At 36.7% G+C, this 24940-nt stretch overlaps 1 protein-coding gene across 4 annotated transcripts in view; it reads right to left on the bottom strand.

Moving 5' to 3' along the window:
• The window catches only part of LOC140157107 (uncharacterized), a 262345-nt gene that overhangs the window by 99643 nt on the left and 137762 nt on the right, over positions 1-24940 (bottom strand). For all 4 annotated transcript variants that reach the window (XM_072180178.1, XM_072180180.1, XM_072180177.1 and 1 more), the window contains exons 8-11: positions 19884-19997; positions 18211-18435; positions 14439-14531; positions 6465-6725 (exon numbers count right to left, since the gene is read on the bottom strand). In XM_072180178.1, coding sequence (XP_072036279.1) covers positions 6465-6725; positions 14439-14531; positions 18211-18435; positions 19884-19997 — 693 coding nt within the window. The remainder of the gene's footprint in view (positions 1-6464; positions 6726-14438; positions 14532-18210; positions 18436-19883; positions 19998-24940) is intronic.

The following is a 24940-nucleotide window of genomic DNA, read 5'->3' as shown; positions in this document are numbered from 1 at the left end:
AAAACACAGAAAATTTCACAAAATTAAGCTTACTTCCACCTAAAATAATAAACATTCACCCTATCTTTAGCAGATATATTTTTTGATTCCTTTTATCCTTGCCTTTAGGGCCAATTAGTGGCTATAATTTACCTTTTCGGTAAATCCCATAATTCGTTGCGGTTAGACGTACCCAAGATGTCATCATTTTGAATTACGTCAAATGACGACATCCCAGGTCTTTCCACAAAGCATTATGGGATTTACTGAAAAGGTCAGTTGGGCTGTTTTATTCCCTGTGCATAGACGGATACACACTAGAACCAAAATAAATGGGGTCAGATTTCCCTAATTGGCAAGTTTTAGAAAACTGAAAATAAAAACACAGACTTTGATATTTAGAAAAGGGAAAACTTGCCACTCTGTTTCAGCCTAGTAATATCACATGGCAAATTGAATCTGATCTCAATTGTATCACCCTGTATAGCTACAGTCTAATAAAACCAGACATCCAGTCACATATATAATACAGACCTAGATCATAATGATACACGTTATCATTACTATAACCCTACAAAGTAAGAACACATCATCTGGTGCGTTATCTATGAATAGATACAACTTTTTATCGTCACTAGGCTGATTACCATCAATGTGTTTAATTTTCTTCGTCTCCTAATCACACCGCAATTACTCACTCTATCATGTTTCATTTCTGCTTGCTCGTTACAAATTAAAGCTCGATACTTCTAGCGAACGTGGCTTAACTTTGGTACTAGCCCATCTGCAAATGAGAGCAATGTTGGGCAAATTGTTGTGAGGGCCAAAAAGAAAAAAAACATGAGAATTGTATGTTAAAGGTGCAATGTGTGATTCTAGGATATGGTTCAACAGATCACACATCGCGTATATATCCACGAAAAAGGATTATTTCCAACACATCAGTTGATTCGTATATTGAATTTGCAAGTTACAAAGGCATGAAAACTAATCTTCAAACTTTAAAAAAACACTGAAAACCATGTTTTAACATTTTCTGTGAATTTGATCAGAAATACGCTAAAAAACACCGAAAACAATAAAACCACTGAAAATGTTCATGCCTGAAGTTACATATGATTATGTGTACTGCAGTGCCCCATTAAATTTCCCCTATCACATATCACCCAACACTATCACTAACCCAATAATCAAAACTCCTCCCTCCTTGCCACCCATCTGTCATCCTCCCCTAGCACCCCCATTAGTTAACATATCTAGCATTACCATCAAGCAACAAGGGTCTTACGTGTATTATCGCATTAAATTCCCCCCAAACATAAGAGGGCTCCAGAAGACACTGCTACAATGTATAAATAGTGCACCAAAGAGTGCATAGATTTATCCTACAGCATACAGTACAAGCGGAAATTTTGTGAGATTAATTTTTCACGGTTTGCCAATTTTAACCTGTTTCATTTGTTTTTATATTTTTGATGCTAAGATTCCGTACATTGACCTGTACATAAACCGTATTGCTATTTTCGCAATAGTTGCTTGAAATGCGAAAATAAACTTTAGCACAAAAATGTTGGCGTTTGCAGTATCCCTGGCATTATTACAGCTAAATTTCCCTTGCATTTAAGTAACTTAGCATGCAATGGAACCATAGTACACAGTATGTATACACTCTGTACAAAACGTGTTGTTATCCTGCATGTATGGAGACAGCGCAATTTAAGGGAAATTTTCAATTAGTGGTGGCTTTTTTTCTATTATCGGAGGTATTAATCCGGAAATATTCCTGCTAAATTATTAAAATTTCAATGAAGACGATGACCTTGTGCTAGTAACCATCACTGGCAGTGAACATCTTCAAAAATATACTTAGCTTTCAAGAGATAAATATGCTATTATGGTTAATGTTCATACACCCCCAATGGAAGACATGACCTAAGTCTTCCACATAGGGAGTGTGAATTTTACATGGGGTTACCTGAATGGCTGACTCCATTTGAAATCTATACCCCCCTGTATAAGAGATTAAGGTAATGTCTTGCACAGGGGGTGTATGGAATACAACTGGAATAGCCCAATAGCCGAGTAGGACTGGGAAGGTTTTTTTGGGTAATGTCAATTGAAAATGACACAATTCTTCTTCTGTAGTGCACTTATGCAGGGGAGAACTTTGAATATTAAAGACAATCATGTTTGGGTGATGAGCATGTCCTCAATAGCATATAATTATGTAACTAGCTCCAACAAAACCCAGAAAAACTCGCCAGACATGTTTTTGAGTTATAGGTCTTTAAAGATAACATTCCCATAAAAAATGAAATACTGGAATTCTTAATTTCATAGTATTTGACTGTAGGACTAATTGGATTTGAAAGTACTTTTTTTAAAAGAGGCTTATTTAATCAATAAATAACAGTTAAACTATGATAATCCCTATTCAATCCTGTGTAAGGCAGGAAACTAATTGGCCCATTACTCAGAATAGCCATTTGGCAAAAATATCAAGGTATCATTTACAAAATTATCCATATCTTGAAAAGTGTTAATGTTATGTATATAATTTTGGTATCATTTTAAAGCTAATTGTCTAGTACTTACATTTGTATTCAAATCATGAAATGTCAAAAATGCGACTTGTTCCTGGTTTTGACAGAATGGGTCACATATATGTGCCCATCCACCACAAACTGGTCGTAAAGTCGGCATTTTCCATTTTGAGATACAATCAAAAACAGTAATTGGATTTCTATGTTGAATATACTAGGAATTTCACCTTTGATGAACTATAACTTCACTTCCAGATGTCCGATGAAGCTGATTCAGGTGTCATTTTGAAGCTGAAAGTGAATTCTTTCAAAATCTGCAATAAACAGAAAATGATCTAGAGCCGACTTTACTACCACTTCGTGGTGGACGGTCACATATGTGTGTAGGTTGTCAACTGAATTGTTTAGTAATAGTATGTCCTTACACTTTTTGGAAACAATTAATTTCCAGCGAAATACTGAAGGAAGATCACTCAGTATTAGTGGACAAATGCAGGAAGACAGCTTTTTCTACTGCTCTATTTTAATCCGTAAACTGAAGTAATCCAAAAGCAAAACACTACATGTTCCTTGCAACATGCAAAAACGATTTGACCTCAAAATAAAGTTTTCAAATACCATGTAGGGCTATGTCAAGCAAATTCATTCTATGCACCTGATATAAACCAACAAACATAAAGACAAACATAAATGGAAATTCTCAATATTATTTAATAATCATGAATGCAAATATGATTAACTTAATCCATCTCTAGTAAACTATGTGTGATATGGGTGTGGGAGAGTAAGGGTGAGAGGGATGAGAGCGTGGGGGTGGGGGTGAGTGGGTTGTGTATCTTTTATACATTGTACATTATTTTATATTTATCTTGTTTCCTATGAGTTATTGTTGTTGTTGTTTTAAATGTATTTTTTGTCTTTTATATGAACGCACCGCCAATTTAGGCGTGTGCCGCCGATTCAAAAGCGTCCGTTCAAATAAATAAATAAAATAAAATAAAATAATTAAATAAATAACCAGCATAAGACAAACAAGGGGAGAATTCTCATCATTTTTTAGACTAACCTCATTCAGCTCAATAATATTACACGATTACCAAACCGATTTTGTCCCGTAGTCATTTATCCCGGACAAAAACTGAACTAAATGTGAAGCACAATGTCAGTCAACACCTGCTATATGATAAATATTCAGTTAATGAAACAAATGCCGTAAGAGAGTAATTTTTTGGACTGTATACCGTTTGTAGAGCGTATATTTATATACATGCATCTTGAATAGCATTATATTATAGTTAAGCCTGTTCAAGTTACACAGCTCTGTGGCGCAATTGATACGGCATCTGCCTCAGGCGCCCAGTGGAACACGGGTTCGAGCCCCTGAATGTATTTAGATTTCTTTTTCATTTTTATTTTACAATATTCTTCATCATATTATATTTGTCATAAGCCAATGTCCGTCTGTTTTCTGTATGTCTACCTATATTTTACGGCACTGTACAAATATCATCGTAATTTCCGCACTGATGATGTTTTTATATAAACATACGTAAAATTGCCCTATCTATGATACGGGTGCAATTACATTAATTTGATGTAATAATAGCTGATTGGAAATTGCTCATTCAGTTCTTTTTATTTATCATTTGAATTAGAAGCAATTCGATGTAATACTGCATTTAAAAATCATTCTTTCTTTTTTTTTTTTCAAAGCGTTTTCACGTAATTCAGACCCAAGCCAAGACGCAAAACCAGGCATTAGCGATGTTTTTAATGACCACCCCTAAATAAACAAATACATTTTTTCCATTTTTTTTATTTATCGTAAAGCCCTATCACTTATATGTGTTTGTGTGAAATATGAAGATAATACAACATTCCGTTGCAAAGTTATTGAGTAAAAACGGAAAACAGATGCAATATTTAGGATTTGACTCGGACAATCCAGGAAAAAAAAGGTTGGCACAGTTTGCCTGTCTTTTGGTATATCTCTGCCCCGCTCCCCCAATTCAATGTTGGACCAAGCCATGTTGTCAACAGGTCCGTGAGACCCTCCAACATTGAATGATGGGGAGTGGGGAAGGAGCGATATAGGGGGGAGTCAGTACTTCACATATATTGCATGCATGTTTCCCTCGCCTCCCCAATTTTAATAGGGCACGCATTTCCATTGTTTAGTGCAGGTGTGCCAACTATTAATTTCCTGGGTTGTAGATGGCACATAAAGCCAGCCACACTTCAAGAAATGCACATGGCATTATCACAACATACCTAACACGCCTGGCTAACACTATGAGCCAAAATGGTCTCAATCGGCTATTCCAGCTGAAATCCTTACACCCCCTATGAAAAACATGACCTTAATCTTCCACACAGGGAGTTGGAATTTCAAATGGGGTTACCTAAATTTGAAATCTGCACCCCCTGTATGGGAGATTAAGGTCATTTCTTCTACAGGGGGGTATGGATTTCAACTGGAATAGCCTCAATCCTAGTTCAATGTGTGGTTCAAAATTCCCGGTGGGGTCACTCAACTTGCAATACTGACCGCATGATCGTTACCAATATCAAGGAAAAAGGGGTCATTTTAGGGCATGTCCATGGACAAAATTGTCCGTGAAATTTGAAAAATAGGGGTGTTTTATTGCACAAATGTCTGCAAAATTGAAAAAGGGGTTCTTATTATTTTCTCCTGATCCCGTGGCCAGATAAAAAAATCACAGGAATAAATTTGGTTTCCTACTTTGTACTCATCCCGTGATCAATATTGTTCTCGGTTCTGATTTATATGCAAAGGGAACTACTTGAATTCTGTGATGCCCTTGTTAATTACTGAAAAAAACATTCATAGGCCTAAAAATCCCTTCCTTGAAATGTTGAAATAGGGTCAAAATTGCAAATGTGTCCTCGGAATCTTAAAAAATAGGGGTGTTTCAGAGTACCATTTTGTCCTTGTTTTGGAGTAAAAAGGGGTAAAATTTCATGATTTGTCCTTGAAATCGACTGCAAAAGGGGGTAATTTGTACTTGTGGTAACGGTCCTATGCGTCCCCCCTGCCAGGGAGTGACCCCACCGGGTCAAAATTGAACTCAAAATGTAAAGTATGAGTTTTGTATCCGAAACAAAAGGTCATTCTAAGTGATCTATAAGGGTTAAAGAACTGTGTCCTAACAGATGAGCATGTTTGAAATCCTTCTCATTAATGTATACAGCATGAACCAAAATGATATCATCTCCAATGGCAAAGTTTTATAACCTCTATTCAACAAGCATAGCTCATAAGTTGACCTCAAGTTGCGGAGTATGAGTTTTTGTACCCAACACACTCAAAGGTCATTCTATGCATGTAGAAGCCTATTGGGGTTAAAGAACTGTGTACTGACAGATGAGCATGTCTGAATCAGAATTATGTTGAAAGAGAATTACGCCAGTATGCAGAATTTTTTTCATGGGGGTGCGGATTTTCCAAATGCAGACCTTTTCACGAGAAATCTTCATTCTGGCCAAAAATAGACTTTTATCCCACCAGCAATTGATTTTTGGATCCTATTTTATAACAAATTTCACAGAAAGTTCAAATTTTGCCTCAGCACACTTTACAGGTTGTCGCTGACCACTACGGCCGGCCCCACATTATTCCATAAACCATTTAACAACAAAACACACATGTGTCGAAATCCTCCCATTATCTTTAACACTCAATATAAACAAGACTCAACTGAATCATATGTGAACCATATCACACATACACCATGCATACTGCTATGGTGAAACCAACAAACATAAAAGACAAACAATTTCAGGGGAATTCACACCTATTTATGGCATGAAGAGGATTTCTCTCCATCATAAATCAATCCCAAAATTTGTTCATCCAAATTCAAACACACATGCAATAACAACACCACCACCATGCTTGGCTGTTATTACGCACTACCCTACCTGTGCTGTGAGCCGCCGTTTTTCGTGCTCCAAATCTTTCACTGTGTTGCTCCAATCCTTATACTTTTCCTCTTTACTGAGCATCACCTGCAGTTCCTTAGCTAGCACATCCCTGTCTTTCTTCAATTCCTCCACCGATCCCTCCAGCTCTTTGATTGTCACTCGATGGCTCTCTTCTCCACCATGTCTACCATCCCCATTCTGTGCTCTCTCTAACGCATCTCGCAGCTGACGGGTTTCTGTTTGGGATCGTTCCATTTGCTGTGATAGGGGTGGGTAAGGAGGATTGAATACACAAAGTCAATATGTTTAGTTTAGTTGGAGCATGCATGCACCTAGGAATAAATTTTGATGTCGCATGCGGCATGTTTTGGTTTTTTTTAATGGGACTACTGTAAAACCACTTAATTTCGCTAGGGATTTAATTTCGCTAATTTTGCTAGAAGCCTAAATTCGCGAAATTAAATACCCGCAAATTTGGCAAATTTACATTGAATTGTGAACATGAATTCCTGGATTAGCGAAATTAAATACCCATGAAAATGGTGGTCATTGGGAATTAGCGAAATTAAGTACTAGCAAAATTAAGTAGCTTTACAGTATGTAGACGGGTTGTTCGGTACCGGTAAGTAGGGTAGCGGATGTGCAGTTACATGACAGAATTGGTGCATTGTAAAGTGGTTAAATTTGATTTATTGGGTCTTAACTTGGTGAACAAATGTATAGGGAAGACATCATAGAGAACGACACAGATTATACACGAATCAAAATGTACAGATGTCACTAGGGATGTTTTATATGAATTTGAAGCTTGAAAATTGGGCACAGAGAGAGAAGTCTTCATGTATGTCTTAAGTTTTACCAATTTTATATACTTCTGGATATTTGGTGCCAGGATCATGAGGACATTATGAATCGCATCAGGAAAATTTCTTTTCAAGATTCCCTAAGCTCTTAAGATTTTTATACCCATTTACCAAACAAATTGCATTTTATATCAAAATGTTTTATTTTTTATGCAAAAAATGTCTTCTTTTATGTGATCTATTGTCCCGGGGGGGCCACTTACATTACGTGATGGACACCATGCTCATGTATGGACTCTTGAAACGCACCCTAAACAAGTATTACTCAGCGCGTGCAAAACATACCCTAAACAAGTATTTTGCCATTTTTTAACACTAAGAAAGTAAAAATTCATGTTCAGGTTCTTGTTAAATATTAGTAGTTTGATGTTTCTTAATGTTTTACCCTAAGATATGTTCTGATAGAAGCCAAACATAGCCTATTTCACCCTTTTTTAACTTTGCCATTAAACTTTGGTACCCTAAGCAAGTATTTTGCTTGAAAAGTATACCCTTTTTCCTGATTTTTGGCGTTTTTGACACCCTAAACAGGTACAGCGCTGTACTTGCCCAGTGCTGAAAAACAACCCTTTTACTTGTTTTTATACATGAGCATGGTGTCCACCTTGAAATACAAGTGCCCCCGGGTCTATTGTATGATGTCATTATTAATTACTGGTTATTGAAATTTTTCAAAACACACATTTTTTATAGCTTTTGCTTGCAAATTTCCTTCAAAAATGATTTTGGTAACACTGTTAGTACACATGCACCATATTTGGTCTTGTGGTTCTTTGTAGACAAACATGTGGCTCAGAAATAAATGTTAATTTTGTAGTGTCTCTACTCAGTCCCTACATCTTCTGACCTGTTGATCTAAGCATGCAACAATCATGCAATATTTATGTCAGGTGAACCTATTCTGTAAAATGGGCGGCTATTGATTTTAAAATCCACACTACCCCTGTGGATGATTTTGGAAATATAGTGCCACAGGTGGAGTATGACTTTCAAATGGAATGAGCACATTAGCAGCTCCATTTGAAACTCACCCTCCCTCTGTATAAGATTCAGGTTGAATCTTTCTCAGAGGCTGCATGAAATTCAAATGGAGCTGCCTAATGTGCTAAATGTATTCAAAATTCCTACTCCCCCTGTAGCAGATATTTCCAAAATCTTCCACAGGGTAGTGTGGATTTTAAATGGAATAGCCCAATTAATGCTTTTCATGCTGGCCATTAGGCCTAAAAAAAAATTGTTTGATTGGCGTAACCCGACCTACCTAAATTAGGCCCGACCCTAACTTTTTTTATTGTTTTTTTTCACAAAAAAATAATAAAATTTTAAAAAATAAATTAAAATATATCAATTTAAAAAAAAAAAAAAAAAAAAGTTCCAAAGCCTTTATCAAACGAAATTTACAGCTTAAAAAGTAAAGTAAAAAAAAAAAAAAAAAAAAAATCCCGACCTACCTACCTAAAAAACTTTTTATGTTACGCCAATCAAACAATTTTTTTTTTTTTTTTTTATTCTTCAACATAAAAAGTTTTCCAATTCTAAATATGGTCATGAAAATGTTTAATTCTGATATTTTTAAAGAAAATTTGAAACTTGTTGTCTGCAGTCGACACCTGTGTAAGGGTTATAAAATGTTTTTACAAAACTCCATACTTAAGTATTGTGGCTCTTTTATAAATGTGATACAAACAGGTTTGTCAATGTTTCTGTAAGCTTGTTTTCAAAGACCATAGCTACAGATTGAAATACAAGGATCTATTAATATTCAAGTATCGTATACACTAAGCTCAGCTTGTCTTGTAGTACAAAATGATAAAGGTCAACATATTAAATAAAATATGTCTTGTTACTCTTTAGTCTTAAGAACCACACTCCCTACATAGACTGTGTGTGAGTCTAATATTTGGGTTTATTTAGAAAATCCCTGTATAGAAAGGTGGGGATGATGTGGTAGTAGCTAGTCCAGGTGATGGAGGTACCTGATTTGCAGTGATCGAATTTAGGGAAAATAAATGGTTGTCCCTCGGACAACCAGATTACAATTTCTGGTTGTCCGTCTAAGTTTTTGGTTGTCCGTAGGCCTACAAATGCGACTTTTTGCTAGATTTATGGTTGTCCGGCGGACAACCGAATCAGTATTTTTGGTTGTCCGGCGACTTTTTTAGTTGTCCCGGGCAACCGGACAACCAAAATTTCGAACCCTGCTGATTTGGTTTGGGTGGGGATGAGTAGACGACAATATTCTGAAAACTTCTCCAAATTATATCATTTTTTAACAAACAATCCACCAAAAAGGAGACATTATTTTATAGATTTTGATATAATTTCTGTCTACAACAAATACTGCTAATTTTGCAGTGAATTTATTTATTTATTTTTTATTAATTGTGTACGTCCATATCAAAACGATGCACTTGTCGGCTGCTACATGTGTCTCATTTCACATGATAGCTAGGAATAAATACCCGACTCATCTCCGAAGTAGAGGTCATTCAAATCATCCCCAAGTTACATGGTTAAGGAATGGTCTCTGTATTCCTAAGCCATGTGACTTGGGATGATTTGAAGTGATCTCCACTTCCGAGATGAGTCGGGTATTTATTCCTAGCTATCATGTGAAATGAGACACATGTAGTAGCCGACAAGTGCATCGTTTTGATATGGATGGACACAATTAAAGAGTTGAACTTCAACACTACACTATTTTTTGCTCACCTGGAACATTTTCAATAGTTCGACTAGCATCTTCAGCAGATGGTGATGCTGTGATTGTATCTTGTCTACAATTGGGATATCCTTCACTGCTGATATCATATGATTAAGATATCAGCATCACCAACTGCTGTAGACGATGGTTGAACTAGTGAAAACATTCCATGTGAGTGAAAAATAACGTAGTGTTGAGGTCAAACTCTTCAATTATTTTATCTACCACTATGTATGAATATTCATTTATTTTTTATTATTTTATTTATTCTATTTTTATAATGGACAACAAGATAATTTTTTTGAAACAATTTGGAGAATTCTTTCTGAAAAGCACCCTTTTTATGACAGTTTCATGAAATCAATAACCATTTGATATAATGTAAATCTTGCCCTATTTCTGTAAAATGTGTGATTTATTCTGTATTTGGTCACATGATAAAGATTTAGGGAACAAGGACAAGATCCAGGTTGCTGTTCATCCCTACGCAATAACATGAATCTTGCCCCAATCCCCCAAAATGTGTGATTTAGTTTGTATTCAGTCACATGATAAATATTTAGGGATCAAGGACAAGATCCTGGTTACTGAAATCCCCACACCCACCTTTACGCTAAGAACCCCTCTCCTGATGAGGATGCCCTTTGCAACATCCTATTTTAATTCCTCTCAAATTAATTTTGCTACATACTATACAGCAGTGGGATCTTCCAGTTGAAATCCACACTATCCCTGTGGAAGATTTTGGATGTTCTGCAGGGGGAGTATGTTTTCAAATGTAATTGGTCAGGGTTAATCATTTTGAAATCCATACTCCCCCTGTGTTTTACATCTATCTTCCACAACTGGAGTGAGTATTTCAAACGGAAGTTACCCAATTATATATTCTATTTAAAACTCTTACCCCTCTGTGGAAGACTTTAGTTAAATCTTCCACAGAGGTGGTGTGGATTTTAAATGGAATAGCTGATTGTGAAATTAATAATGTACACCCAATTCCTCATCACCACAAAATAAGAGCTTTTCTGGATCATCTTTCGAAAGTGAGTGTGAGAAATAATTGAAATAATTTCCCCCCAATTAAGCTAAGCGTGCCTTGTTGATTGTGCCTTGTTATTAATTATTAATATTGCAAATGACATATCTCATTTGCAATTCAGAATAAAATGAAGGATTAGTGTATAAGGCCCCATCAGCAATAGCTGCCAGGTGTAATATGTGCACAATATAGAATGCAGAAATGGTCAAATTTCTATAGAGCAGCTATTGCAGATAGGGCCATCTGCACCAACCCCTCAGAAATAAACCAAAATTATTCATGAGACAAATATGATGGATAGGCCCCATCAGGAATAGCTGCCATGTGTAATATGTGTACACAACAGAATGCAGAAATGGTTAAATTTCTATAGGGCAGCTATTGCAGATAGGGCCATCTGCACTAACCCCTCAGAAATAAACCAAATTATTCATGAGACAAATATGATGGATTTTCTGTTGCTAATATTACAGATGAGATACCTCATAAATAAAATTTAGCATGTGAAGACCTGAGCGCAAGAAAACCATAAGTCCACTTAGCCCCTCAACATGTATACACTAAAGTTACGTATTACTTCTTAGGGTTTTATAATGTTTAATACATGTTCCAGGGTGATAACATCATAAAAGGTTGTGAAAGATTTGTTTTGGCCCCTGAACATGTATAAAACATTACCAAACTATACGCAACTTTACTGTATACATGTTGAGGGGCCAAGTGGACTTACGGTCTTCTTGCGCTCAGGTCTTCATGTGTACCCCTAAAGAAAAATATCAAGGATGAAATCTATGATAAATGTGCATAGGGGAAGGATACCTCTAGTTATGCGTACGCAAAGGAGAATGATATAAATCAATGTGTTATCGTGGTTATGGATGCCTAGGAGCGATATACGGTATTAGGTAGGGCAAACATTTATTGAAATCGGAGTATGTTTTTCAGCCTGATCATAATCATGGAATAAAACTATTCCGATCAATACAACCTGACCCATGTTGATATGGAATAAATTTAATAAATTCAACAGAAATCTGCTTTTGCATAGAATGAAATTATGACTGCAGGCGACAACTTCCACCGTAAAAGTCGAATTTTCGCGTGATTAATTTTTCGTGTTCAGCAAATTTGGAACTGTTTTACTTGTTTTAAATTTCGCTATTCTAAGCTTCCATTAATGACCTATGTACAAATGGAATATATCCGGGGTATACAGTACAAATGGCCATACGGGATGTGCCACAAACATGGGTAGCATTTTTAGCCTTTTGGTATATCAATGGCCCCATTTTCTAGGCCAATTTTGGTATATGGATGGGTCCTTTTTTGAAAAATTTCTTAATTTTTTTGGAAAATAGCCAAGTTTGCCTCACTGTAACCAAAATGTTTGAAATTTCCTCAAAATTTAAGGGAAAAGTTGTAAAAATTAAGACAATTTGTGTTAAATTTGCCCGAAAACTTGAATTTTGGTATATCGCTGGGTCCAAATTTCTTTAAAAATTGGTATATTGATGGATCCACTTTCAAATTCTCAGTGACACACCCCTACCCAAACCAAATTTGAGTATACCCCCAGTACTTGGACTTCACTTGGCAATATATTCAAGTGTTGTTTTCGGATTAACTGTTTGGAACATTGCAAAGTGTAAAAATAAGTGCCGCATAAAATTTTTAATTTTTACAGTACCCCATGTTAGCTTTTAGGTAAGGTACAGAGGAAAAACATGTAGCAATTTATAACCAGTAGACTTCTCCATAATTCCATAATTAAATCAACTCTTTGTAAATTTGTGGAAAAACTTTGTAATTTCTGTATATAATTTAAATAACAATTTTACATCACTTGATAAAAATGACCTACATTTGAGGTAAAAGCTTATATATTGAGAAGTAAGATTGCTTACATAATCATGCTGTTATTCTATCATCCCTAATAATTTTCTCTGTGAATTAAGCTCTTCAAAATCCTCTCAAGTTTAAATGATATGCACCATTATTTTTACGAACAACTCGACATGCCGCCTCTCTGTTCTACTTAAAATGATGGTGAGCTTGTATCCACTACAATAAAATATATTGGGCCCTATCGTGTATCTCAAGGTAGAGGATAGTAAACACAGAAATGCATATCATTTTTTCTCACTCTTAGTCAGTTACTATTTTAATAAGGCTAAAAAAATTGTTATTTCTCAAACCCCATGTGCATGTTCGTTTTTCTTAGCGCGTCCATGTCAGCTGAAACAGAAAATTAATTTTTAATTTTCCTTTTTTTTAAAGTTTTTTTGCTGTAAAATCATGAAATTCTGTGACAAATTTAGAAAAAAAGTTACCTGATTCGATACTCGCATTGTATAGGTATAAAACAATTGATATTTATGCGGTGTACTTTTGAGCACTCAAAAATTACATCTTAATTCAAAATTTAGTTATAAAAAATCTTTTTAAAAAAATTGGAAAAAAAAACTCATTCTGCATTTGTTTTTTAAACTGCCATGGGCTTTGAGACATAACAATTTTTTTAGCCTAACTAAAACAAGTTTTATTTAGGAAAATAATGAGTTACCGTCATGACAACTCCCCTTATTCTAAACTGAACGAAACTTTAACGATTATAATGCGATAAATACGTGCCTCGACAAGGTTGTGCCATGACAACACAGCAACTGCTGTCTACAAAGTGATAGACAACGTCCAGGAACCAATGAAATTCAGCGCTTACAAGCTAAACCACACCCACTGATTATAGGAATGTTATCTAATTAGTATGTTATGTGCATAACTGCGCATGCATTGCACTCACAGCAAACTGTCATTTTATAGGAATCAAATATCAAAATGTTAACAAAAGGTTGTTGATGAGTGCTTGACAAATAAAATACATAATTCCTCCATATCAGGCCCGTAGCCAGGGGATGCGACGCACCCCTCCAAAAATGCCCAAAGGGCCTAGAGCAGGACTCTAGTGTGCGCGTTGGGTTATTCCATTTGAATTCCACACTACCCCTGTGGAAGATTTTGGAAATATGTTCCACAGAGGGAGTATGAATTTTAAATGGAATTAGCACATTAGGTAGCTCCACTTGAATTCCATATACCCTCTGAGAAAGATTCAACCTGAATCTTCCACAGAGGGAGGGTGAGTTTCAAATGGAGCTGCCTAATGTGCTAATTTCATTTAAAATTCATACTCCCTCTGTGGAACATATTTCCAAAATCTTCCACAGGGGTAGTGTGGAATTCAAATGTAATAGCCCATATTTCTCCCTGTTAATTCTTTCAGTGCACCTAAATTGTCAGTTACAAATTAAGTTAGTGCTTTAGCAGAAAAAGAACAAAAAATTGTTCACTCCACCCAGCGTAGATACCTGTTCATTGTCAAATTTTAACTTGGTAATAACTTCTTGGCTCGCTAGTATTTCTTCTTTGGAATCTTCTAATTCTCTATCCACTTTATCCAACTACAACATCACCAACATCAAAAGAATGGAAGATAATGGAGTAGGATATATGGCATGCAAACAAGAAAAGTATGAGGAATGATATGAGAATGATACGACTTGATTGCACTAAATAGATTCATCAGGCATTACAAAAAATTTCTTTTGAACAAAACCAAACTTTTACTCACTATTGATGGTTTTGTCTATCATGAGAATGATGGTTGTTAGTCTTTCCTTTTGGTTGGATGTATCCTGACTAAAGAATCCATTTGGATTAGACGGCAAGGGCCCAATGTCATGAACAGAGACGAGGGGGCCCACTTCCTTAGTTACAAGTATGATCCTCTCCTGGCTGATAATATACCCTCTACCTCTTCAGTCAGGATACGTTCAACCAGAAGTAAGGATTATCAATCATCATTCTCATGATGGCTACCAACCATGATAGGCAAAACCGTCAATAGTAAGTAAAAGTTTGGTTTTGTTCAAAAGAAATATTTCATAAGACTTGATTGTATCAGGTCAACTGCTTAGAGCACAAAAGGCAACTACTAAGGCTGCCTTGAGCACAAATAGGTTGTCTGCTATGTTAAGCAATGGCAGCCAACCCATTTATACTCCAAGCAGCCTTTTATGCTTCAAGTAGTCAATGTGATATGATGTGATCAAACAAAATGAGCATCTCTTTGGTGATGATGATTTTGACATACAGGGTGTCCCAATAAAAAGAGGCTCTACAAATCATTTTCTTAAAGCCTTTTGAACAGGGCACATGGGAGGGTTTTTTTACCAGCAATTATAATCATGTTACAATCACACCATCACATGGTCCTCTTTTAGATGTAATCATAACATGATATGTCTTCATGGGACACCCTGTATGTTCAAAATCTAATTTAAGCTAAAAGCAAATCATAGATTCAATAAATAAAAAAAACCAGACAATAAACCTTCTGTGAAACAAACAAATTGGAGACTCATTTTCCTTGATTCCATCATTTTTGGATAACATTGCTTGAAGAGCTCAGATGCAATAAATGTAACTGATCAAGTATTAAGAATATTTCAATTAATTAATTAAATAAAGAAAACATGCACACCTTTTGATCATAGTTTCATAAAATTCCCCTTGGAATTTTCAAAAGAGGGTGTCAATTTAAAGCTTGCATTTATTTACAGGGCAGAATGAACTCAAAAAGTTTGAAAATGCTGTTTTACAGTTTTTGCATCTGAACTCTAATGATACTATAACTACTACATACACTACAAGATTTCTATTGTGGCCACCTGCACAGGTACACCAATACCAAGTTACCTCACTGGTACACACAAGAGTACCTACACAGTACCAATGCTGTACTGCACAGGACTCACCAGCAGTGGTACTGCATTGGTACTACACTAGTACTCCCCTGGCACTGCACAGTACCAGCCAACTACCGTAGCAACAGTATACCTCTACAGGCAGCCCCAATAGGAATCTTGAAGTGTATAACATGATGTGTTTCACAATCTTAGAAATACTCCTTCACCATAGAGAGGATATATTGTAAAAGTGATAGGATATAAACCATCTATTAAATTCAGAGAAGATATCTTACCCTTCCCAGAATCCTTTACAACATGATACATCACCTCATTTCATCAAATAATACTCCCATACATTGTACATGTTTTCTTTGTTTTCATTTTCAGAATACACTAGCTAAAATGGGTTGATAGTCAAGAAATAAACATAGTTTGCAAGATCTGGGTGTACTCTGTTCATTAAGGTACATTTCATCACAATCGACCCATGTTGCATTAGATAGCAAATCAGTTCAGAAAATCAGTGGCGTGGCTAGGGGTTGTGGCACCCAGGGTGAAAGATACATAATGGCGCTCTTAATTCCTCAATTCTTGAAACAAATGCACGCAGAGCGTGTGAAAATTTGCACAAATGGGGCCTGTCACTCATTAAATTTGGTTATAATGATGAAGTTGAATATCAATCTTAAATTGATTGTTCAAATGAATTTGTGCCAAAATGCGAGCGTAGTGCACAAATATTTTGACTTTAATCACTTGGAGGGAGTGCAGAATCGATGCTGAATTGGTCAATTCTACGCCCCTTAAGGGTGGCGCCCAGGGCACGTGCCCCCTCTGCCCCCACCTACAACCCATCGCTACGCCACTGCAGAAAATTGAAATAGGGGAAATGCATTGTGGGAAGTGTAAGGTGTCTTCTCTGATTCATACAGTCACTGTCAATCTACTCATTACAGCAAATTGATTTTCAGTTCTAATATTCAATATTTTTGTTTCAAACCATATATTCTATCGGGATATTCTATCAGGCAAAACGTCTAAAAATAGAAACTACTGATCTATTGAAGATGACACACTTCTCACACATCGGCATCCATATTTATAAGTGAGGTCTCCCTTCATAGTTTGTGACAGCACATCACATTTAAGTCTGATTTTAATTATTCAAATACAGAGGGCAGTAGACTTTGCAGCCTTATTCACAAGCCTGTTGCACGATGTGAATTTTATACAGGGATTCTTGTTTCACAGAGGACGAAATGTGACCTGACGTGAGTCAATCGACATGTGTCTACCGAGTAAGGGGTTGCTGGGTTGTGTGAGGTGATATGAGGTAATACCCAGCAGTATTTACTCTCTCTGAAAATTATGTGCACCAAATGAAGCATTGAGCCCCAAAATTGACCCAATTTTAGCTCAGTATAATTCCTCAAATTGAATAAATGTAATGCAGCATTGCAAATTTGTGTGTGCCAAATATAATTTTCACTGAGCCAAAATTGCGACATACAGCTTCCGAGTAAATACTGATACCTGGTGATGTACGTCCCAGATTACAAGGGTGTATCAAGAAACCTGACTACCCAGCTACATGGGTGCACCTGGGGTGCTAAGAGGCTAAAATAGGCTGAGTTTGCATCATTTTTCAAAACACCATGGGTGCCTGCACCTTTGTACCCCTTGGATATGTCCCTGTATTGGGTACACGGTCAGAGAAGACATCTTACCCTTCCCATAGTCCTTTACAATATGATACATCACCTCATTGCATCAAATGACATTCCTATTACTTCGTACTGATTCCCTTTCTTTTCATTTTGAGAAAAGACAGCTAAACATGGGTAAATAGTCAAGAAATAAACATTTTTGCAAGATCTGGATGTGCTCTGTTTATTGCGGTACATTTCGTCACTATCAACCCATGTTGCACTAATAGCAAATCAGTACAGAAAACTGAAATAGGAGAAATGCATTATGGGAAGTGTAAGATATATTCTCTGATGCAGGGTAACATCACCATCATCCATCAATCACCGTTTGAGGTGGTTAATAGTGGGCGATAGAGGGCAATGTTCGCAGTAGAAACAATTTTGTACAAAATGAGCTATTCCAGTTGAAATCCATACACCGCCTATGGAAGACATGGCCTTAATCCCGCCTTAATTTCCCACACAGGAGGTGTAGATTTCAAATGCAGTCGCCCATTTAGGCAAACCCATCACAGGGGGTGTAGATTTAAATGCAGTCACTCATTCAGGTAACCCCATTTGAAATTCACACTCCTGTGTGGAAGATTAAGCTCATGTCCCAGGCTCATGTCTACAACAGGGGGTGTAAGGATTAAAAACTGGAATAGCCCAGTATCTCTGAATGTGGCTTAAGCACTAACCTTGATGGAGAAGTCCCTCTCCTGCTCTTGACATTTCTGTACTAGTTGTCCCCATTTCTCCTCTGTCACATTTAATCTCTTCTCTATCTCCTTACATTTCTGTTTCTCTTTGTCCAGAGACACCATGATGTTATCAAGTTCTAATGACTTCTTCCAATTTTCGTCTTTTAACTTTTTGATTTCTTCTTCTTTGTTGGATACTTCTTCTTTTGATGTTAGTGACTCCTGGTGAACAAAGGAAATAACGTTCTTGATTAATGAAATATCAAAAAGAGGAAAAAATACTTCATGTTGCACAAATTAAACTTCATACTGCACAATTCATATTGAAGATCTTGTCAACATTTTTCAACATAAATGAATCCAAGTACACATCTGTCCATATTAGATGTTTAATAGCAGTCTCCAAAGATGTCAGATCCCATCGCAAGGAGCATTTATCATCCAATTTATTGCCTCCTCTTCACCCACAAGTTTCACTGTCATCATTACAGATTATTCACAAAATTTGGAATTAAATCTTTTACTGGTCAACTTGCTATGTTGTGTCTGCCCGGGGGGGAGTCACTCCCATTGTGGCCTGTACACCATCCGCGATAATCAACTTTTGAAAAGCACCCTAAACAAGGATTTAACCCTTGGCTAAAACAATACCCTAAACAGGTGTTTTCACACCCTAAACAGGGATTTTATTCAAATTTCATACCCTAAATTTCATTTCCGCGTATTAGCAAATGCAATTTTGCTACCCTTTTTTCCAATATTTCATGTTTTTGACACCCTAAACGCGTTACACGCGTATCGTGCTTACCCACAAAAACTACCCTTTTTACACGTTTTTCATTATCGCGGATGGTGTACAGGCCACAATGGGAGTGACCCCCCCGGGTGTGTCTGATACCATCAGACTTCATCAGGCAACAGACCTGCTGGGTTGGTCATGTGACACTTGTAAAAGTATGTTCCAGTAAAAAACTTTGTGATTTTAATGACTGGATGACTGAGAATATTCGCTATTTTATTACAGATTATTGCTACATCCATCATGAACTCCATCAAGGGTTACTTCTGCTGATTTCCAGGTGTCACTTCTGCTGATTATATGGAACTCTTTTTGTCATGCGTTCAAATGTCCTGTTTACACCGCCATTAGAACTTCTGGACTCCCACCATAGTTCTCCAAACTGCTCTATCCAGCATACCTTTCTTGATGCCAGGTCCAGTTAGTCCTGTATCCTCTGTCAGCATCTTAATGAAATCCTTCTTAGAGGACCTCTTGCTTGTTCCCCATGTTTGGACTGCCACATAAGAACCCTTGATGCCACTTCCCATTTGCTCATAGCACAGTGACCTCCTGGGAGTGACCTGCAAACTTAAGCCTTCTGCTCCTTGGCTTTTCAGAGATTGGCAAATCTTTTGCATACAAGTCCATGTTGGTGGTCTGAGTTTGCCATGGAACATCCACTGCTTTCCACAAGAGATAGGTATAGCAACCATCTAAAGCTCGCCTCATTTTGTATGTTATTGTCCATGTTTCTGCACTGTATGTTAACACAAAGTAATCCCTAAAAAGTACATTGTATTTTTCATATTGTTGTTTGTTCTGCCGTGGTCTAAATGAAATGGTGAATTATAAATGCCTAATGCATACATGATGACATTTTTCTACTTACATTGTGTTTTGCAGATGATACTTCTTTTTCTTTCAATGTCTTGATGTCAGTTTCCAAGAAGTTAATTCTCATCTCCAGGGATCTCTTTTCATCTGTAAGTTTTTGTTTGTCATCCTATAAAATAAAATAAAGAAATGAAGAAAATTACAGGATTGTAAATTGTTTGAAGGTAGTACTTGCAATAAGGCAGACTCATCGGCAAAAAGCCAGTGTGAAATCACTGGGAGCCCACCGAGCGGCTTTTGAAATTTTGTCACCAAATTCAATGAGAATACTCAAAACTGACTTCAACATCAATCAATGGCATTAAATGTTGTTGATCAGGAGATTTCTAGTCCAAATTCTTATAGGAACCCTCTGGAACCCCAGCCAGGTACCCTCGGTCCTAACATCAGCAATCAAAACAATGTCTTTTTTAATTTGTTGCATTGATAGCTAGTCTAAGTGTTGACAAGATCATGTTAGAAGTATCTATATTTCCAGGTCTCTAGCCCTGCCAAGTTCAGTTAGTCAGTAAAATTTAGTTTGACAGATTAAACTAACCTAAATTGATAAAATAGCTGTTGACTCTTGGCAAATGAAGAGGTACCATTCAAGGAAATGTTATGCGGTATTGCGGTAGTATTTATATGATAAAAAAGCCACAGATTACCCCTATGTGGACCATGGTTTTTTGCTATCGTAAGGCAGAGAAGGATCGAAAAAAGGAGAGAAGATGATCAAAGATTTGACTTGGTACCCCCGGGAACACCCTAGGCCCCCCTTGGCTGCCACAAACACGCGACCTCATGCCACAGGAGTTTCGCTGGCCCAGCCAATGATTCGTTGCGTGTATATACCGGGTGTATATGACTTGGAGTGATTGTGCAATGGCATCACGTGGCATACATGCACAGTGGATTTCCTTGTAAGATTTAATAGCATTAGGGTTAATAACACAAGATCATTGTGCTTTCCAGAAGCTGCTGACCATTTTTGCCTAACACACATTTATAAACCATTTTAGCCTCATTCAGGATGCTGCAGCTCTATCAGGCACAGAACCCTAAATCAGCTTCTATTTTTTACCCAGGATCCATATTCAGATGAAATTTAATTTTGAGATGATCGTAAGCAGTTTTGGATGGAAGGACATCAATATACCTTTCCTTTCTGATTACGTTTCATCTTCCACCATATGTACTCCATTCCCTCTCTCCGTCTGAAAATATTTGTTCACAACCCCTTTTTCATCACAGAAATCTTAAAAATCAGTCTAAAATTTGTTTGCAGCGTGAAGTATATCAGGCGAAAAACAAAGACCACAGTACCGACATCTGGAGACACTCCATACAAATAATTATAAACCAAAGCATCCATATCACCCAATTTGCACAAATTCCATGCAAATTGTACACCCAACCTGTCACACACTTCAATTAAGAGCCCCTGCTTAAAGTCAAAAGCAACAAATTAATGAACTAACTATCTTTATTCGGCCTATGAATTACTCATTATGATGACAAGAGCAAGGTAAGTGTAGCAACAGAAAAGATATCTTACACTTCCCACAATGCAATGACAAAAAGTACCTCAATGAACAGAACACATCCAGATCTGGCAAAATATGTTTATTTCTTGACTATCGACCCATGTGTAGCCAGTCTACACTCAACATGAACATGAAAACAAAAGGAACCTGTATGTACATAGTAATAGGAGCGTTGTTTTTTATTTATTCGTTATTTATTCAGGAAATTCCATCAATACAAATGTACTGGTCTCCCTGGAAGACCTGATTTTTTATATATATATACATAAACATGATAATAAGAATATAAGAAATTTATATTACAAAATGAAGGAATTAAACATGATACAAAACAATATATAGCTCAGATTATTATACAAAACTTATAGACCAATTGCATTTTTAAATTCATCCAAACACATTGAATTAAAATTGACACGAAGATTGGGAGGAAGCTTGTTCCAAGCAACTGAAGATCTATAAAGGAAGGTTTTCTTTCCAGAAGAGGTTTTCCATATTGGAACAACCAAACTGTTTTGCGCTTGACCCCTTGTGCATTTGGAATGAGTAGAATGAGTGAAAATAAAATTTGAAGAAAGATACTCAGGAGCAATGTGTGTGAGACATTTAAAAGTTAAAATAAGTAATTGATGCTCCCATCTACAGCCAAGTTTAACCCAGTCCAGGTCTTTCATCATACTGTCCACTGAAGTTCTGATGTCTGCAGAGAGCAAAACACGGACCAGCCTATTGTGCAAAATCTGGAGCTCATTATTGTGACAGGCACTGAAATTGGACCAAACAGAACTGCAGTAGTCAAAATGAGGAAAGACGAGGGCTTGCGAAAGCATTTTGACAGTTTTCCGTGGAAGGTAATGCTTTACTCTACGAATGACTCCAATGCGTTTAGATATGTTAGAAGATAAATAATTAACATGTTCATTCCATGATAGGTGTGAATCAAAGGTAACACCTAAATATTTATACATTTCAACTCTTTCAATTGTTTCATTTCCATATACAAGAGAAACATTGTTAAACTTGTGAAGAGCTTGCCTTGTTCCAAACAGCATTAGTTTAGTTTTCTTTATATTTAGAGTTAAATTGTTGGCCTGGAACCAATCAGCAATGTTATTCATGTTAGCATTAAGATCATTTTGCAGAATATTGGGATCAGATGAACTAAGTAAAAGAGTTGTATCATCTGCATACATCACACACTTACAGTTAGAGTTTATAGATTCAGGTAGAGAATTGACAAATACAGTGAATAATAATGGTCCCAAGATTGATCCTTGAGGAACACCGATACCAATTTCCTTAAAATCTGAAAGGGTAGAGTTTATATTTACTGCCTGAGATCTACCATTAAGATAAGAGTGAAACCAGTTAATTGCATTACCTTTAATACCATATGATTTAAGTTTAGAAATAAGAAGGTCATGATTCACCGTATCAAATGCCTTCTTTAAATCTAAGAAAATTGAACCTGTAACTTTATCATTGTTTATATTATTTAGAATATGATCTGTTACATCTAAAAGAGCAGTGTTAGTACTGTGACTTTTCCTGAAACCTGATTGACATGGATTCAAAATATTGTTACATGTGAGATAATTATACAATTGATCATGCACAGCACGTTCTAAAATCTTTGAAATACAGGGAAGAACTGAAATGGGCCTAAAGTTGCTGACATCACTTTTATCACCACCCTTTTGATGTAATGAGGTGATGCATCATGTTGCAAAGGATTCTGGGAAAAGTGAAAAATCTTCCCTGGTGTAGCAACAGCCAATAGAATCGCTAACATTCTCATCTGTCAGTACACGGTTCTTTAATCCTAATATGAGTGTACAATACATTCATGACCATGATGACTTCAGAATGTTTTGGGTACAAAAACCTCATACCAACACCACAACTCGCCCGAGACAACTTGGATGTTGCAACTTGTGCGTTATTGGAGAGTGTGGGTATTAAACTAGGATATTAAATTTTGGGAATGTAAACATAAGCCACATTAATTGGGTTAATTTTTCTGATAGCTTTGGCAGATGGAATTGAAATGCTGAATAAATCATTAAAATAGACAGTGTCGTTAAACTGCAGAGGCACATCATTGGAAAAATTCTCAATCAAAAATGTTGCAGAATTCTGCATTACAGTGTTAACCTCTATGTAGCATTTCCACACTACGGGGCAGTGGCGGCACCAAACAAAATGGGGTAAGGGGGGCATTGGGGGAAATTGAATTTAAGGGGGAGCATTGTGCAAAATTGCCAAAAAAGTGGAATTTTTTGTAAATTTTGGATTTTTACTGGAGGGCATCTAGGAGGAAGGAGTTCTGACTGGAGGGTATTTTCCCCATGTCCCCTACCACTGACCACAGGTGTCTCCCTGCAATGGGCTATTCCAGTTGAAATCCACTCTACCCCTGTGGAAGATTTTGGAAATGTCTTCCACACTGGGAGTGTGTTTTTCAAATGTAATTGGCCAGCGGGGTTAATCATTTTGAACCCCACATCCCCTGCATTGTGGTCTTACTAATATCTTCAACAACTGAAGTGAGCATTTCAAATAGAAGTTACCCAAACATGTCTATTCTATTTGAGACTCATACACCCTCTGTAGAAGACTTCAGCTAAATCTTCCACAGGGGTAGTATGGATTATAAATGGAATAGCCTAATGTCACAAAGATGCAAAATGGTATTTCAAGACAGGAGGAACAACTCCTAGCTGTGACAGTACCCCCTCAGGGAGAGGGGAATACCATCATCTCTTAATAAATCCCATTGTTGGCCAGCTCTCCTGGGTGTCTTACTTCAATGCCTCATGCTTCATCATCCAGTTCTCCTTTAACTATTATAATATATACTTTCTGCTAGATGACATCCGTATACTGTTACCAAGCTAGCCCTGCAAGCATCAGTTAATGTATTCAGATGCGCTTAACAAATAGGCCCAAATGGGATTCCTTCACACTTGGCAATATGGCAACATCTCAAGCAAAATAAGGACCATGTCGCCCAAGTTGTTTTTGAATTAAGAGCAGATCTACTAGTCAAATTCTGATCTTTATTATTGTTATAAACCAAATATTTTCCACAATAACTTGGCTTTCTTAAGTCTCATATTGATGACACTTTGCAGCAAATTACAGCTGATTAAAAGGTTTTTATCATGATGCAAAAATCAGAAAATTTACTTTTTGCGGACACTGTCTACATTTCCCTTAGTCTGGTTACATATCATTGGGGAGCAGCATTGCAGACATAAGACATGGTAATCTAGAAGCAACAATTGATTTCAAAATCAATGGAGAGGGACACCAAGGTAATGGTACAGACCAAGATTTTAGACATGAAAGAAAGTAAGTTACAAAAAGATACATAGATGGTGACGGGGTGACCCATGTAATCATCCCAAATTCCAATGTTGTGCACCTAAACATATATATGCAAGAAAGTGTCAGGTTTCTTGCAAAAAAAATTCAACCAAAAATTACCTCACATCCTTATTGTTGGTCAAAGCAGCCAAAAAAC

Source organism: Amphiura filiformis, chromosome 7 (assembly GCF_039555335.1).
Source record: "Amphiura filiformis chromosome 7, Afil_fr2py, whole genome shotgun sequence".
Lineage (NCBI taxonomy): Eukaryota > Metazoa > Echinodermata > Ophiuroidea > Amphilepidida > Amphiuridae > Amphiura > Amphiura filiformis.
The sequence above is the reverse complement of the archived record's forward strand: the minus strand, read 5'-3'. Positions and strand labels throughout refer to the sequence as shown.